The following is a 13,788-nucleotide window of genomic DNA, read 5'->3' as shown; positions in this document are numbered from 1 at the left end:
GGCGCCATCTTGGGGAGGGCTGTGTGGGGGTAATGGAGAGTGAGGAGGCGCCATCATGGGGAGGAGGCTGTGGCGGCGCCATCTTGGGAAGGGCAGATGTGTGATAGGAGTGAGGCGCGGGAGACGCCATCTTGGGGAGGTCACAGCCGCGCTCCCCCAGTTACCTCGCAGCCTTTCGGTGCCTCTTTTTTTTTCCTGTGAAAAATAAACATTTTGAATCGTTGCCTAGCGATGTTTTCCTCGCCTCAGCCACCACGCAGCGCCCAAGTGGTGTTGGGGTGGGGGAAGCTGTGTTGCTGAAGGGGATTTGGGTTTGTAGAAAAGAGATCAAAATCAGGCAAAGCTGTACCTGGGACTTCGCCATTTCTTGTGTGACATTTGGGGTTCAGAGATGTGGTGGGGTCATGGGTTTGTGACAGGGGACATGTGAGGCTTTCCAGTGGTAACCTGAAGTGTAAGGGAGGGTGATTTAAAATGCAGAGGGAGAAGGTGTGGGAAATAATAAAAGTAGGTATAATCCTGGTTAATAGGATTCCGGACTGAAGCTGTCAAGTTTTAGTTGTTTTCCTCACAGCTAAAGGATGGGTGCGAGGAGGGAGGAGAATCTGAAGAACAGAGGAAGAAGGAGGCGAAGGAAGTAACGAAAATAGGGATAAATGTGTTTTATAGGAGGGGTTTTAAGAAAGGATCACTTAAATGCACTGAAGGTGTCAAGTATGAGGTGTTTTCCTCGCATCTAAAGAATGGTGTGGATGGGTGCTTCCAATGGGAAGTGTAAGGGTGGAGGATTTGAAATACAGAGGAAAAGGGAGGGGAAGGAAAGAAAAAAATAGGTCTAATTCTGATTAATAGGAGGGATTTTAAGAAGGGATTTCAGACTGAAGCTGTCAGGTTTTAGATGTTCTCCTCATGGCTAAAGGACGAGTGCGAGGAGGGAGGTTAACAGGAGCTTGTTTGCATCTAGAAAACAAAAATATTTTTGGGAATATCCCTTAAGGTGTGTGTTACTCTGCTGGAGATCTGCTAGGTGAAATATTCAGTCGACTTTAATTACAGTAACCATAGTTTTATTTTTGTTGGCCTAAAATGTATATATATATATAATTTTTATTTTTTATTTTTTAAATTTCAGGATATCAGGCTACCATCTGTGCCTGGTAGAAACCTCTTCCATGGGTACGTCAAAGTTATACAAACGTAGTCATTATCCTAATCAGCTCCCGGTGGTTTACAACTTCCCTTAGAATCATAGAAACATTCAGGTTGGAAAAGACCTTTGACATCACCAAGTCCAACCCCAGCTCATCCCCACCATGCCCACTAAACCACGTCCCTCAGTGCTGCATCTCCACAGTTCTTGAACACCTCCAGTGACAATGACCCCCCTGGGTACCCGTTCCAATGCCTGACCACTCTCTCTCTGAGAAGACATTTTTCCTAATACCCAGCACTAGTCTCTGTGAAATGGGATGCATCCTACATGCCGACCATCTCGCAGCCCTCTGCGCATTTTATAAACTGATAAATGTGGGAATAACTTCATCCCATCGATGGAATGAAACACAGCCGCCAATTTTTTCTGTTAACAGATAGAATAAAGCTGTAAATGGCTTCCTAGGGCAGAGGTTTATGGCCACACTGCATCCATCTGAAGATGGAAGAATATGGGAAGCGTGGTAAGAAAAACTGCAGAGCCAGCTGAGGCAATTGGCATGCGTGTCAGGTCAGCTCGAGATCGAATGTCCACTCTGCAGAGTCACACTCCATTTGTTGCCTCCGCAGTGCCCCTGCATTTCTTTGGAAGCTTTGCAGCCACATGCATGCTCTCACAGTGTGTTGTGGGGAGAAAAAAAAAACAAAAAAAAAAAAACACCTCTGCTTTTTGCACGAATGTCATCTTAGCTCACAGACTCAGGGAGTCTGAGTTTGAGATGCTCCGAGTTTCTGTTTTTGGTCTTCTGTGAGTACAAAGCGTGGATCTGGGCCAAATGGTGACTTACGTCAGTTGCTGAGACGTGAGAGTGACCTGGCGGGGCTTGCTGCTCCTGGAAGCAGAGTGAAGCTTTGCCAGCGCATTCAGACGTGTGGAGGCAGCTGATGTGGACTAATAGCTGTGGAATTCCCTTGTGCTAATCAGTAGCTTTGGAATAGGGCCACGAGCATAAAGAGTTGGGTCTGTGCCACCCGACCGGCGCGTTATAACCCGACAGAACCTCCACAGGATGAAGGTCACTTTCTGGTACATCACAGGAAGGCAGACTCACGTGAGCCACCAAGAAATTTTCGTAGTGGTCGGATGGGACAACACTGCAAGAGCTTCAGGAGGCTCCGGAGTCTCCCGCAGTGGAGATTTTAAAAACAAGTTAGACAAACACTGCTCAGGAATGCTGCAGGTAGAGTTGCTCGTGCCTCGGGGAGGGATGGCTGACACAAGGTCCCATCCAGCTGCATATTTCAGCCACGTGTCACTAATTAGTTCGGAATGGGCAGATGAAGCCATGAGGTTGTGAAGAAAAAAGTTTACAAGGCAATGGTTTGGGCTGGGCCTAACATGTGCCCCTTTGTTTTTTTCCACTCCTTTCAAAGAGCTCTTATCTGAAGACTGCAGATGGGACCCAAGCCTCGCTACAGGGAAGGGCATGGACATTCATTTGGAATGCACCAGGCAGGTCCTCGAGGCAACATTTCCCAGTGTGAACAAACTAACTCTGCCTTTTTGCAAAATTGAATGTCAGCACATTTCCCCAGGTTCTCATGGCTGCCCTGTGTCACAGACCCACACTCCTATGGAAAAAAAAGGGTAGCAAAAGGCTAACTGCGAGTCCAAATGGATGTTTGTCTAGCAGAAGGGAACAAAGCTTGCACACCTGGGATGGGAAGGAGATTAGCTGGGCGAAGGCAAACAATGCATGGTGGAAAAGAGGAGTTCTGGTGACAGGGTGGGTCCAGAAAAGCTTAAATGTCCACATCTTTGGCCTGGAAAATGTGGAAGGGATAATGTGCCACAGTAGCCAGTGCAGAAATACAAACAGCCTCCAGTGATGACCTTTTTCTCTCGGAGTGTGTCTGTGTCACAGTCAGAAGGTTTGCAAGTGAGAAGTACCATGGACTTTTAAGGACCACAAAGAGAGGTTTTGTTTTCACAGGGGGATGAGGCACATGATGATTCAGCAGAAGTAACTGAGCAGTTTTTGAACATTCACAGTGCGATCGGAAGGGGAATACTACAGACACATCTTTTTCCAGATTAAAAAAAAAAAAAGAAAAGAAACATCCATTACTTTCCTTTAACACAAGTCTTTGCAACAGTGATTGCTCAGTAATGTGTAATAAAATAGATTTGCAGGGCTCATCAAGAGCCAGGCTGGTTTTCATTACTCTAGGGAGAATGTTGACAGCACAATGAGTTTATTAGAAGTAGTCTTGATTGGGCTCTGGATGCTACGGCTCCTCTGGAGCCAGATTGGACCAAAGCTGAGTCAGGATTTGGGGAGAATTTCTGCAATAAAAAGCTGCTGTGGTTTGTGTTGTCACCAAAATCCATACAGGGGCTGTAATTCTGGAGAGCTGCTGCTGTTGCATAGAGGATTCCTGCAGCATCACCCAGAGCCAGACCTTTACACTGAGTTCTCCAGCGTGGTGTGAAGATCTGGAAGCAGCCCTGACTGGGGTTGAAACCACTGTTTTGGTGAAGATTCTGCAACAAACTGTGGTCTGAATGTGCAGCAGTACAGCTGATACCCGGCTAGTCTTGGGGACAACAGCTTTACGGTCGTGGTTCCTCTCTTGCAGCAACCAGTCTGGATTTTGGTCTTGCCCTGCATCAACCTGCCTTTTCACTTCACTTCGTCTCATAATTAGTGATTGTTTTCGTTTTGCCTGTACCCAGAGTATTTGGAAATAAAAGGTAGTGCTGGATGAGTGCCATTCTCTCATCTCTATGAAATAGCAGTAATAGTAACAACTAGCAAGAGAGTGGCACGTAACGTCACTCTTAGGCCTTTCAGTGCCTTTTCCTTGCAGCTAAGCACCAAGCTGCAGCAGATTGTACGGCCAAAATAGTTAATGGAGAGACAGAGATGAGACACTAAAAAAGGAAGAAATGCTCTGGGAACTGTTGGCAGGAAGGCTTTTCTCTCCCATCCCCACGTTCTGCCCCAAGCTTATCTTTAAATACATTGATGAAGGCTTTTTTCTTAATCACTTCTCAGAACAGGAGTGGCTTGCTTGTAACTGGCTGTGGCCAGCAGTGTTGTGGTGAGCTTGGGAGCCCAGCCCCACGGTGGCAGCTCATTAGATCCTCCTCGTGCTGGCTGTGGCACTCAGTGCTTCCAAATAACATGCTGCTGCCGTGCCTTTTGTACAGGGCTGCGAGTCTGCTCTTTGTCAGATGCTTCCTCGTGTCCAATCTGCCTTTCTTAGGTTAATAGTTTCCCCAAGCAGTCACTGAAGACTGATGGCACAAGGTTGGGTATTTACGATTTGCTTTTCTTCATTACTCAAAGCAATTTCGCCTATGCTACACAACAGGGAAGGTGATTTCCCCCTGGCTGGGCTAGCTGTCTGCACACAATTACACTTCTCTATTATTAGTGAGAGTGAGCAGGGCTGAGTTTACAACTGTGCCGGAGAGATAAGCTCAAGACGACTGTGCTTCCTCTCCAAGGGGCTGTCGAGCTGCGTTCAGCCCTGCATCTGAGACACCGCCGTCCTGAAATGGGGAGGAACTTTTGTCCTCTGAACGGGGGATGCCCAAAAGGAACAGGCTGGGTGAGTTTCTTGTAACGGAAGATTAGACAGAGAAATCTCTCGTGTGATTTTAACCCTCTTCACCCAACACGCTGGAGTCACGGGAGGTTTTGAGCTTTCTGATACCCATTTTTATGTCAGAAGAATCACATCCTGAACTCCTTTTACTAAGAATCTATACAACTAGTCCAAGCATTGGTGCAGACACTTAGATTTATGGGGTATTAATGCCACGAGTCTCAGTTTTATGGCTCTCCCATTCAGCAGCATGCGCGGAGAAAAACTGGGCATCAGAAGTGCTAATTGTCACCTTCCCGTGCTGATGAGGCACTGGGAAGCATGGAGGAAAACAACAACAACAATAGCATGTTTCAAAAATGGGATGTAGGAATGAAAAGCAAAAAAGTAGTGCCCTTTCTTAACAGAAAGAGCTGAAATGGAGGAATTTTAAGGGAAGGGAGACGTAACAAGTATGAGGAATCAAAGCATCTGCACTTAGAAGAAAACAGTGCTACTCCTTGGACAGCTTCCAAGGCCACGCTGTAATTACCAGGTACTCCCAAGATGTCTGTCTTCATAAAGGTGCCAAAATTCCTCGATAAGTTATCTCAGGAGCCAAAACAACAGGTGACAGAAGGACTGTTGCTTTCAAGGACACCACTTCAGGTCACATCATTCAGATGAGCTGGGCGCCATGGAAAGCTCAATAGTTATTACTGGATTAAGGCAGAGGCTTGCACTAATAAAGCTCCAATATACCCCAAAAGAAGATGTCTGCTTGAGCATTGCTTACCCTGAAGAGCAGAAGCACAGGGTGAGATTACACAAAATTAAGATCACGGGAGGAGGCAATACTATCAACAATATTAGAAGAAACAGTAATTTCAAAATTTCATAAGCAGTTTCATTTTCTTCCATTCCTGCCAGTCACGTCAGAAGCTTTAAACCAACTATGCCTCTCCTTATGAAGCTCTCTTACGAAGCAAGGATGGGAAACTACCAGAATCCTGAAAAGCAAATGACATAGAAAAGGAATTCTCTCCATAGGTAAGCATTACAGTTTCAAGAAGACCGGCCAACCTGCTTAACATTCTGAACTGCCATTGGAAGAAACCCACAGATGCTCTCACAAATGTTTTGTGTAAATGAGGAGGGAGCCAGATCGTTCATAGAATGCAGTGAGCAATCCAAGCTGTTGTAACCACGTATTCAACGTGGAAGAGCTTCATCGTGTAGCATCGGTCACTTGGTCAATGAGCAGATTTGTTTTGCAAACGTTATAGTCCAACAAATGAGCTGTTTGCCACGAATGTGAAAAAGAAATGTCATCTCAGTGTGCGTGGAGAACTCTTCTCCAGTTGGTTATCCTCATAACCGAGTTTAGTGGGGTTATATTGGCGGTAGGTGGATGGCTGGACTGGATGATCTTATAGGTCTTTTCCAACCTTGCTAATTCAATGATTCTATGATTCTGTACTTTGCAGAACAGGCGCCTTACTGAAGGACACAGGAAAAGGACCCCCAAAAGATGTATGACCAATTGGAATCACCCTGAGAGAGAAAAAGGTTTTCTGAAGTTAAATGCTTTTTTTCAGCTTGCACTAGGCAGTATTTAACATTTTGGCTTTCTTCACATAATCCAGCTACGCCAGTTGTCCTGCTAACATTAAAGAAGGGCTTCCTTTTAGCTCACAGGAGCACTTATCCTATCGCTTGTAGTTTCAGCTATTAAAAATATTCTAACATACAACAGTAATTACAGATGAATTTTTAAAACACTTGGTCCTGGCATTTTCACCAAAGAGCAAACTGCTCCGTTCATGATAGACAGTCATGGCCATCCCAAGATGACACTAAGCTACACTGAACTTTTTCCACATTTTTCTTAAACATTTCTCTTTTGCAGTGCCAATTATAACTAGAAGACACTTGGGACTCCCAAATTCACTGAATACCTCCAGAAAACCACCAATAACTGGGTAACGCACTGGGATGCAACAAGAACACCCCAGCATCTGGAATGGAAAGCCTCAATACCTGCAGGCGTCATGGCACCCAGACAGCACGTCTGAGAGAGCAACCACCACTGTGAGTGCTCATCTTTTGGTCCTTCCCATCTCTTGTACAACAGTTACTAATAAAAGGGAGAAAAAGCTCACACCTTTTTTTTTTTTTTTTTTTTAACATAAGCAGAAAGTGAGAGGCTTAGAAAAAAATACATGAAAATTGGATGGCATCTTTTTTTATTCCTGCGGGACATCTGAAATGGCCGTAGGGAACCAAGACAGTGGGAACCTACCACAACCTCAATTTTATTTACTTCTGCTTGGCACTATTTAGTGCCAACATCTAACGTGCATTTTGGAGAAAAGTTTTTTCTGTAAAAAATTGGCCATAATAACTTCTTCATTCTGGAGATAACATTTATGACCACAAAAGTCCTTGGCTGTCCTCCTCTGAACCTGGGAAATAACATCCAGGACATTTCCTAAAGTGAAAAATGACACAAAAGTGTATGTGCCGCTTCTCAGGCCTTTCTCAAGTATCACGAAGATCTGCATTGCTTTTCTTAATGTGAAAATAACACATTAGGAAATACCAGGCAATACAGAAGTGCTGGCTGAAGGATGTTCTGATACCAAGTGTGGTGAATAACGGCTGTCGACACAGGAGCTAAACAAAAAGACATCACTCTCACCACAAGACTTTTGACTCTCCCTCTGTACCCCACCCACAAACAAGTACGTCAGCATCCGGTGTATTTTTAACAGCCTTGTTTTGGTACAGAACTTCCTACACAAAAGGGCAACCCCATGTACTCCAGCAGCGCACTGTGCATGGCTGTTAAGTAGCAGCAAGACAAAGGATGTCCTACTACCAGAAAATGTAATAGATGATGCACAAAACGCCATGAGTTCCCTTGCAAAGGGTCATAAAGGAAAGGGCTCCGGCTTCCAGGTCCCCCTCAAAAGATTCTTTGGGGATTGGAGCAGAATCAGCTTTCTTCATCATAAACTCAGCTTATAAAGTCTGCACCCCAGCAGGAAGAAGAGCCTGCCACAGTATTCAGCTCATACATGTTGTGCTGAAACAGAGATATCCGTGTCATACAGCAGCAATGAGTCCCTGTGAAGTCGCGTCCACTCGAGCTGGACTGCCTCCCAGAAGCCAGCAGCAGTTGGTGGCTGTTTGAAGCACCATATTCAAGTAGAGAATCAACTCGTTTTTAAATCCAAACTATTATTTCAAGGTGTCTGTTGGTCTTCATTAACCATGGGGCAGCCTGAATTACACGCAAAATTGAGAGGGATGAGAGTGTGAGAGAGGGAAAAAGAGAAAAAGAAGTGTTTAATTTGGTTTGGGGTGGCTGGAAGGGCTTTTTCATCTGCTGTCAAAGAACTGAATGGCAACTTCTCAAATCCTCTAGAAAGCAGAGCTTTCATCCTTTACACTTCACTGGTCACCATCTGCTATGCATCATACAAAAGCAGATTTTTTTTTTTTGGTTTTAAAGAGAAAACAAAGAATGATATTTCGTTACTTGTTCCAGTCAGCTTTGCACACTAGAACTTGAAATTGTTGTAGCTGCAGTCTATTGCAGATGTAAGAAGGGCTTCGCTTCCCTGCAGCAGTCATATCAGATCAGCCCACTCATCTGTCCTGAGCAGCACGCTGTCTGCCTGCTAGTTGGATAACAGCTTCAGAGGAAACTGCACGTGATGCTGCAAGAGGTGGTTGTACAGAAAGTTGCCTAGAAGGAAATTATTTCCCTAAATACTTGCTCTGCATCCAATTGCTCCTATGGCAAGAGATGGTTTTGCTCTTCAGCTTTTCCTCCTGCAAACTGACCCTGGACCAGAAGCAGAGAATCATAGAAACATAGAATGGCCTGGGTTGAAAAGGACTTCAAAGATCATCAAGTTTCAATCCCCTGCTGAGTGCAGGGTCGCCAACCACCAGCCCAGGCTGCCCAGAGCCACGTCCAGCCTGGCCTTGAATGCCTCCAGGGACGGGGCATCCACAGCCTCATTGGGCAACCTGTTCCAGTGTGTCACTATCCTCAGAGTGAAAAACTTCCTACTAATATCTAACCTAAATCTGCCCTGTCTCAGTTTAAAACCATTCCCCCTTGTCCTGTCAGTATCCACCCTCACAAACAATCGTTCCCCCTCCTGTTTATACGCTCCCTTCAAGTATTGGAAAGCCACAATGAGGTCTCCCCGGAGCCTTCTCTTTCCTGAGCTCAGCAAGCCCAGTTCCCTCAACCTTTCCTCATAGCAGAGGAGCTCCATCCTCTGCTCATCTTGGTGGCCTCCTCTGAACTCGTTCCAAGAGCTCTGTGTCTTTCTTGTGCTGGGGGCCCCAGGCCTGGACACAGTGCTGCAGATGGGGCCTCACAAGAGCTGAGTAGAGGGGGACAATCCCCTCCCTCTCCCTGCTGCCCACTCCTCTTTTAATGCAGCCCAGAACACAGTTGGCCTTCCAGGCTGAAATGCTAATGAATACTAATTCATTAATTCATTAACTGAATGCTAATTTTACCTAATGCTAAATTCCAGAGAAATGCTAACGGTGGGGGACAGCCCCATGGCACGAAGCGGTTCCCACCTTGGTGCTTGGAAACACCTGTCCCTTAATGCTCTGTGCAATGAGTATATCACACAAAGAGGGAATGCTTTATTTTTTAACAATTAGTATATGATGCTAAATATAGAGAGTAAACTGGTCCTCTCTTGCTTTGGAACACCGTTAGCAGGAGGAAATAGTTGCAAATATACGCTGTGACCAAAGACTTCCTGGTGGGTGATAGGGAAGCGAGACTTTGAGTAAGTGCTGAGGAAGACTCTAAAGTGGCAGAGCAAAGTGGTACTGCAAACCACATCCCTGATACAGCAGTACATGCCAACTGCAGGCCAATCAGCAAGGAAACAGGGTCCCCACCATGATTTTCTTGGCATGTCGATGAAAAATTCAGTAGAGCACTACAGTAGCCTATGTAATCTACATGATGGTAGCTGGCCTGCAACGAATGCCACAAAACCATGGTTTTATCGAGTTAAGATCTCTTTCACAGAGGGAAGACTTTAAACTGGAGAAATTGCATGAAGCTGTGCAGGTGTTGATCAGTTCGTTTCAATCGTGTTGTAATTGGCTGCTCTGCTGCCTGTAACACAAAGCTACCTGGAAGTCAGGAAGGTGCAGCACCTCCACATGCAGTTAAATCAGAGACAGCCTTGAGGGGAATGGCTCCAAGCTGGCACACTGCTCGGCTGCAGATGTTCAGCCCTGAGAAACCAACTCAAGTTCTAATGTAGTACTTCCTGTGCACATCACATTACTGCTTGGTGTAGGGAGTGGTCTTGCACACTCCCATTTGCTCAAATATTTGAGACAACTGGGACATCTCCTCTTCCAGTAGCTCTAGCCTACTTCGGATTATCTCTTCCTAACTCTTTCTCTGAGATTCTGGCTATTTCATATTCCTTCCCACGTCTCACAGCCTGTGTCAGTTCAGGACACATCCTCTCTTGTCCCACTGCATCCTTCCAGCCAGTGTGCTGTAAGAATCTGGGAGAGATGCACAGATTCACTTGACATACTGCTTCACCCAGGGCTGCATTAAACAGACACGGAGGAAATGGAGCGAAGCGATTCTGATCTGTAACACAAAGCTCGTGGTTTCCAGCCAGGATGTTCGGACCAACAGCGATTACTGTAAGGGGAGACCTGGTAGGGGGGCTCATCATCGCCTCTCACTTAACACAGCGTCACTGACAGCATCTCAGCTAGATCTCCAGAATCTCACTACAGCCAAAGGAAAACCAGTGGAACATTCACGGCGGGTTCAAGTACCGCTTATCTGTCCAAGTGCAGCTCTTTTGACCCAAAAAGGGAGCACCGGGTGACTCTCAGAGCTGTTGCAGAAGTATTTAACACTGATGGTATCTGCTATCCGAGCTCAAGTTTCCACCAGCACTGGTTGAAAGAACTGGAGGCGCACCCACATTGGGGACCACTTTCCATCTGTGTATGAACAGCAGTGGTATGGGTAAAGCCCCACCACAACCCCCTCAGACTGCTGACACTCAATGTTTTATTCCGCATACAACGAAGGTCTGAGGGCCACAGCTGAAATTACAACGGCACCAACGTCACTTGCCATTTGTCACTGTAAGCTTGAGCTATAATAAGAGTGTCTTTGTCTGGACACAACAGTGCTTATTGGCAAAATATTTGAGCTAACCGCTGGAGATACTGGTATGAGTCTAAAGTTCAAAAAAGCCTCTTCTTATCAGGGAGAGCTTGGCTTTCATCACATCCTTTGCTTTCCAGCCAGCTGGCTACTTTCGTCTCTTCCCCTTCTTTTTGGGAGAGCCAGGCCAGGGAAAACCCCGCAAGTCCAGGCAGGCGGGGACATTATGGCAGATGTAATGGGCGTTGAGCATGGCAGCTGGGCTGAGGATATCCACGTCCTTCGCCACCTTCTTTGCTTTCTTTTTGGAGCTTTTGCCTTTGGAACGCTTGGGTTTGCTGTTTTTACCTGCCTGCAGAGAGAAAATGACCACGGAAACACCTAGTTAGTCCTGTGCCTGTATTGTCTGCCTTCTGGGCTGAGGATCCCAAGACATCCTGGAAAGGTTTCACGGCATCACAGTCCTGCCTCGCTGTATTAGCTCAGAGCCCCTCACCGCAGCCAAAATCTGTATTTGCTCTGTAAGAATCTTTAAAGACATCAGACAGGACTGATTAGCGTTCCACCGCGCTTCTGTCTGGCTAAAATAGGTTGGTGCATAATAGAAATCCCACGGTCTTTTCAAGTGATTTTTTAATTAATGCATTATGATACACTCCTGAAGTCAATTAACCATACGCTGGGCTTTCATCAGATACCGTGTACCTTTCCTGTCACTTACTGCATCTGCCCACCTATTTCTGTTAATTTGCCTAGTTTTGCGCACCGTTAATTAAACAGCCCTGTGCAAATCGTTAGAAATATTACGGATAGGTGCAAAGGCCAAATGTAATATCAGCTGGGAACAAACCAGCTAGAGGCAGCACACATTTTTCCACGGAATGAGAACGCAGTCAAGATGCAATCTTCAGTCACCCAAGAGCACAATGTGGAGGTGTACGTACAGGTATAAAAGGAAAAACAGAAAGTCACGAGGTCCGTATACATTGCACAGAACCACTGCCCACAGGAGGAAAGAGAAGACAAACAGAAAACAGTGCAAGCTGCAGGTGATGGCGGCGTTTCCTACTCAGTCACTGCAGACTGCAAACTACAGACACATATAAAGGAGAGTGATGAGCCTTTCACAGAGCGTAACTGGCCAGAATTTGTTGAATGCTTTGTGTCCTGGGATGTGTCACAGAGTGGATTCAGATTATGAAGCAGCCTCCCAGCCACACTCCCTGTTTGTGTAATCCCAGCAGAGCCACCGGCGCATTTTGTGAGCACAATTGCATTCCATCAGAATTTGTCCCACAGCTGATCTTTGAAAATAAAAAAGGTGCTTACAGCTAAGGGCAAGCTGCTGTAGTGAGGCTGCAGTGAGAAACAGGGAATGTCTTTGCTTTAGAGCTGACTCACTGCTCCCGCTGTCTCCCTGCAGTGAATACCTCTGACCTCTGGGCTTTGAATGTCAGCAGTCAGTTTTTGTCAGCAACTCTCTTTTCTTCTCTTTTCTGTCTCTCATTGAATGTGACATCAGCAAGCTGCAGCCTGCAGTCAGCTCGCCCCAGTGCAGCCAGGAGTTGGGCTTCCCAGAAGACAAATGCTTGTGGGAAGCCAACAGAGTCCTCCAGCACAGCACCACAAATGCTGTCAGGAGTCACACCTCGTGCATACGCACAGAGGCACACACAGCAGTGCCAGAGCTAATGTCTGGCATGCCAGCCAACAGCCGCAGCGTTCTTTATGGGTTTAGCAGGAAACCAAAGCTGAGCAGCTCTTTTTTTGGCATGCAGAGGCAACGCTTGGGCAGATGAGAGTTCCTAACAATGTCCCATTGATCCCATGCCACCCAGCGTGACAACTGGGCTCTTAAGTATCAAGATATCTATGTTGGCGTGGTGTTTTCCATCCCCTACAAGCAACCAGATTTGGCTCTTTCTGAAATGTACGCAGAATTTTACAGCCTATTGTCTGCCAAGATCAAGACGGGCTTAAAGCCAGAACCTGATGCCTGGAATCCTAAGGGGTGGGAGAGATCACTGACATCATCTTATCCAACCATACCCACAAAACCACGTCCCTCAGTGCCACACCTACCCTCAGCTGCTTCCCGTAAGACTTGGGCTCAGGCCCCCCACAGCTTCGTTGCCCTTTTCTGGACATGCACCAGGGCCTTGCTGTCTTTCTTGTGGTGAGGAGCACAACACTGAACACAACACTCGAGGTGCGGCCTCACAAGGGCTGAGGACGGGGGGACGATCACCTCTTGAATACGATATAGAAGTGTGCAGGAGTGGAGCCTTTTTGGGTATTAACAGCACTTCCTCACAATGTGGAAGCAACACCTTCAGAAGAACCAAACCTGCATTTACCATGGCTGAGTCCCTGTAGCGAGCAGCGCTCCACGCCAAGCCCCTGGGCAGGACCCCTGCAACACACAGCCAGGCCATGAGTGACACACGATGCGACGGGCTGCAATTATTCCATCCCCATCCCTACCCCCACCCCGTCCTCGTGAACCCCAAGCAGTGAACAGATCCCCGATCCCAATCCCAGATCCCAATCCCGGTGCCAACCGCCCCTCGCAGCAGCCTCCCACCCGTCAGCCACGCGTTGCCATGGCAGCCGCCACGCGCCCCGCCCCCTCCCCCCCCCCGGCACGCCCACGCATGCGCGGTGGGAGGCGGAAATCCCAGTAAGCCCAGCCCCGCCGACGTACGCATGCGCAGTGGGAAGCGGAAGTCCCAACGAGCCCAGCACCCTCGGCCCACGCGTGCGCAATGAAAGGCGGAGTGCCAGCAAGCCCCACCCTCATTCCGCGCATGCGTAATGGAAGGAAGCAAGGCCCTACCTCCTCCGTC

The 13,788-nt window shown here is 47.0% G+C and overlaps 1 protein-coding gene and 1 long non-coding RNA gene across 2 annotated transcripts; both read right to left on the bottom strand.

The window, feature by feature from the left end:
- On the bottom strand, nucleotides 9,407–13,751 carry SMKR1 (small lysine rich protein 1). The gene is made up of 3 exons (XM_021384224.1): nucleotides 13,647–13,751; nucleotides 13,300–13,355; nucleotides 9,407–11,294 (listed from the first exon to the last, which is right to left on the bottom strand). Exons 1-3 carry the CDS (start codon nucleotides 13,648–13,650, stop codon nucleotides 11,091–11,093), a joined length of 264 nt encoding a protein of 87 aa, XP_021239899.1. The 5' UTR covers nucleotides 13,651–13,751; the 3' UTR covers nucleotides 9,407–11,090.
- Nucleotides 11,328–13,293, bottom strand: LOC110392192. Its single transcript, XR_002434243.1, has 2 exons — nucleotides 13,025–13,293; nucleotides 11,328–11,471 (listed from the first exon to the last, which is right to left on the bottom strand). It is a non-coding gene; the product is annotated as an uncharacterized LOC110392192 (long non-coding RNA).

The sequence above is a fragment of the Numida meleagris genome, chromosome 1 (genome assembly GCF_002078875.1).
Source record: "Numida meleagris isolate 19003 breed g44 Domestic line chromosome 1, NumMel1.0, whole genome shotgun sequence".
NCBI lineage: Eukaryota > Metazoa > Chordata > Aves > Galliformes > Numididae > Numida > Numida meleagris.
The sequence above is the reverse complement of the archived record's forward strand: the minus strand, read 5'-3'. Positions and strand labels throughout refer to the sequence as shown.

Excerpts from the sequence above, each read along its gene's own strand:
- SMKR1 (XM_021384224.1), bottom strand. Across the intron at positions 11,295-13,299 it reads GCTACAGGGACTCAGCCATG|GCAGGTAAAAACAGCAAACC; the intron begins GTAAATGCAGGT and ends TTCTCTCTGCAG.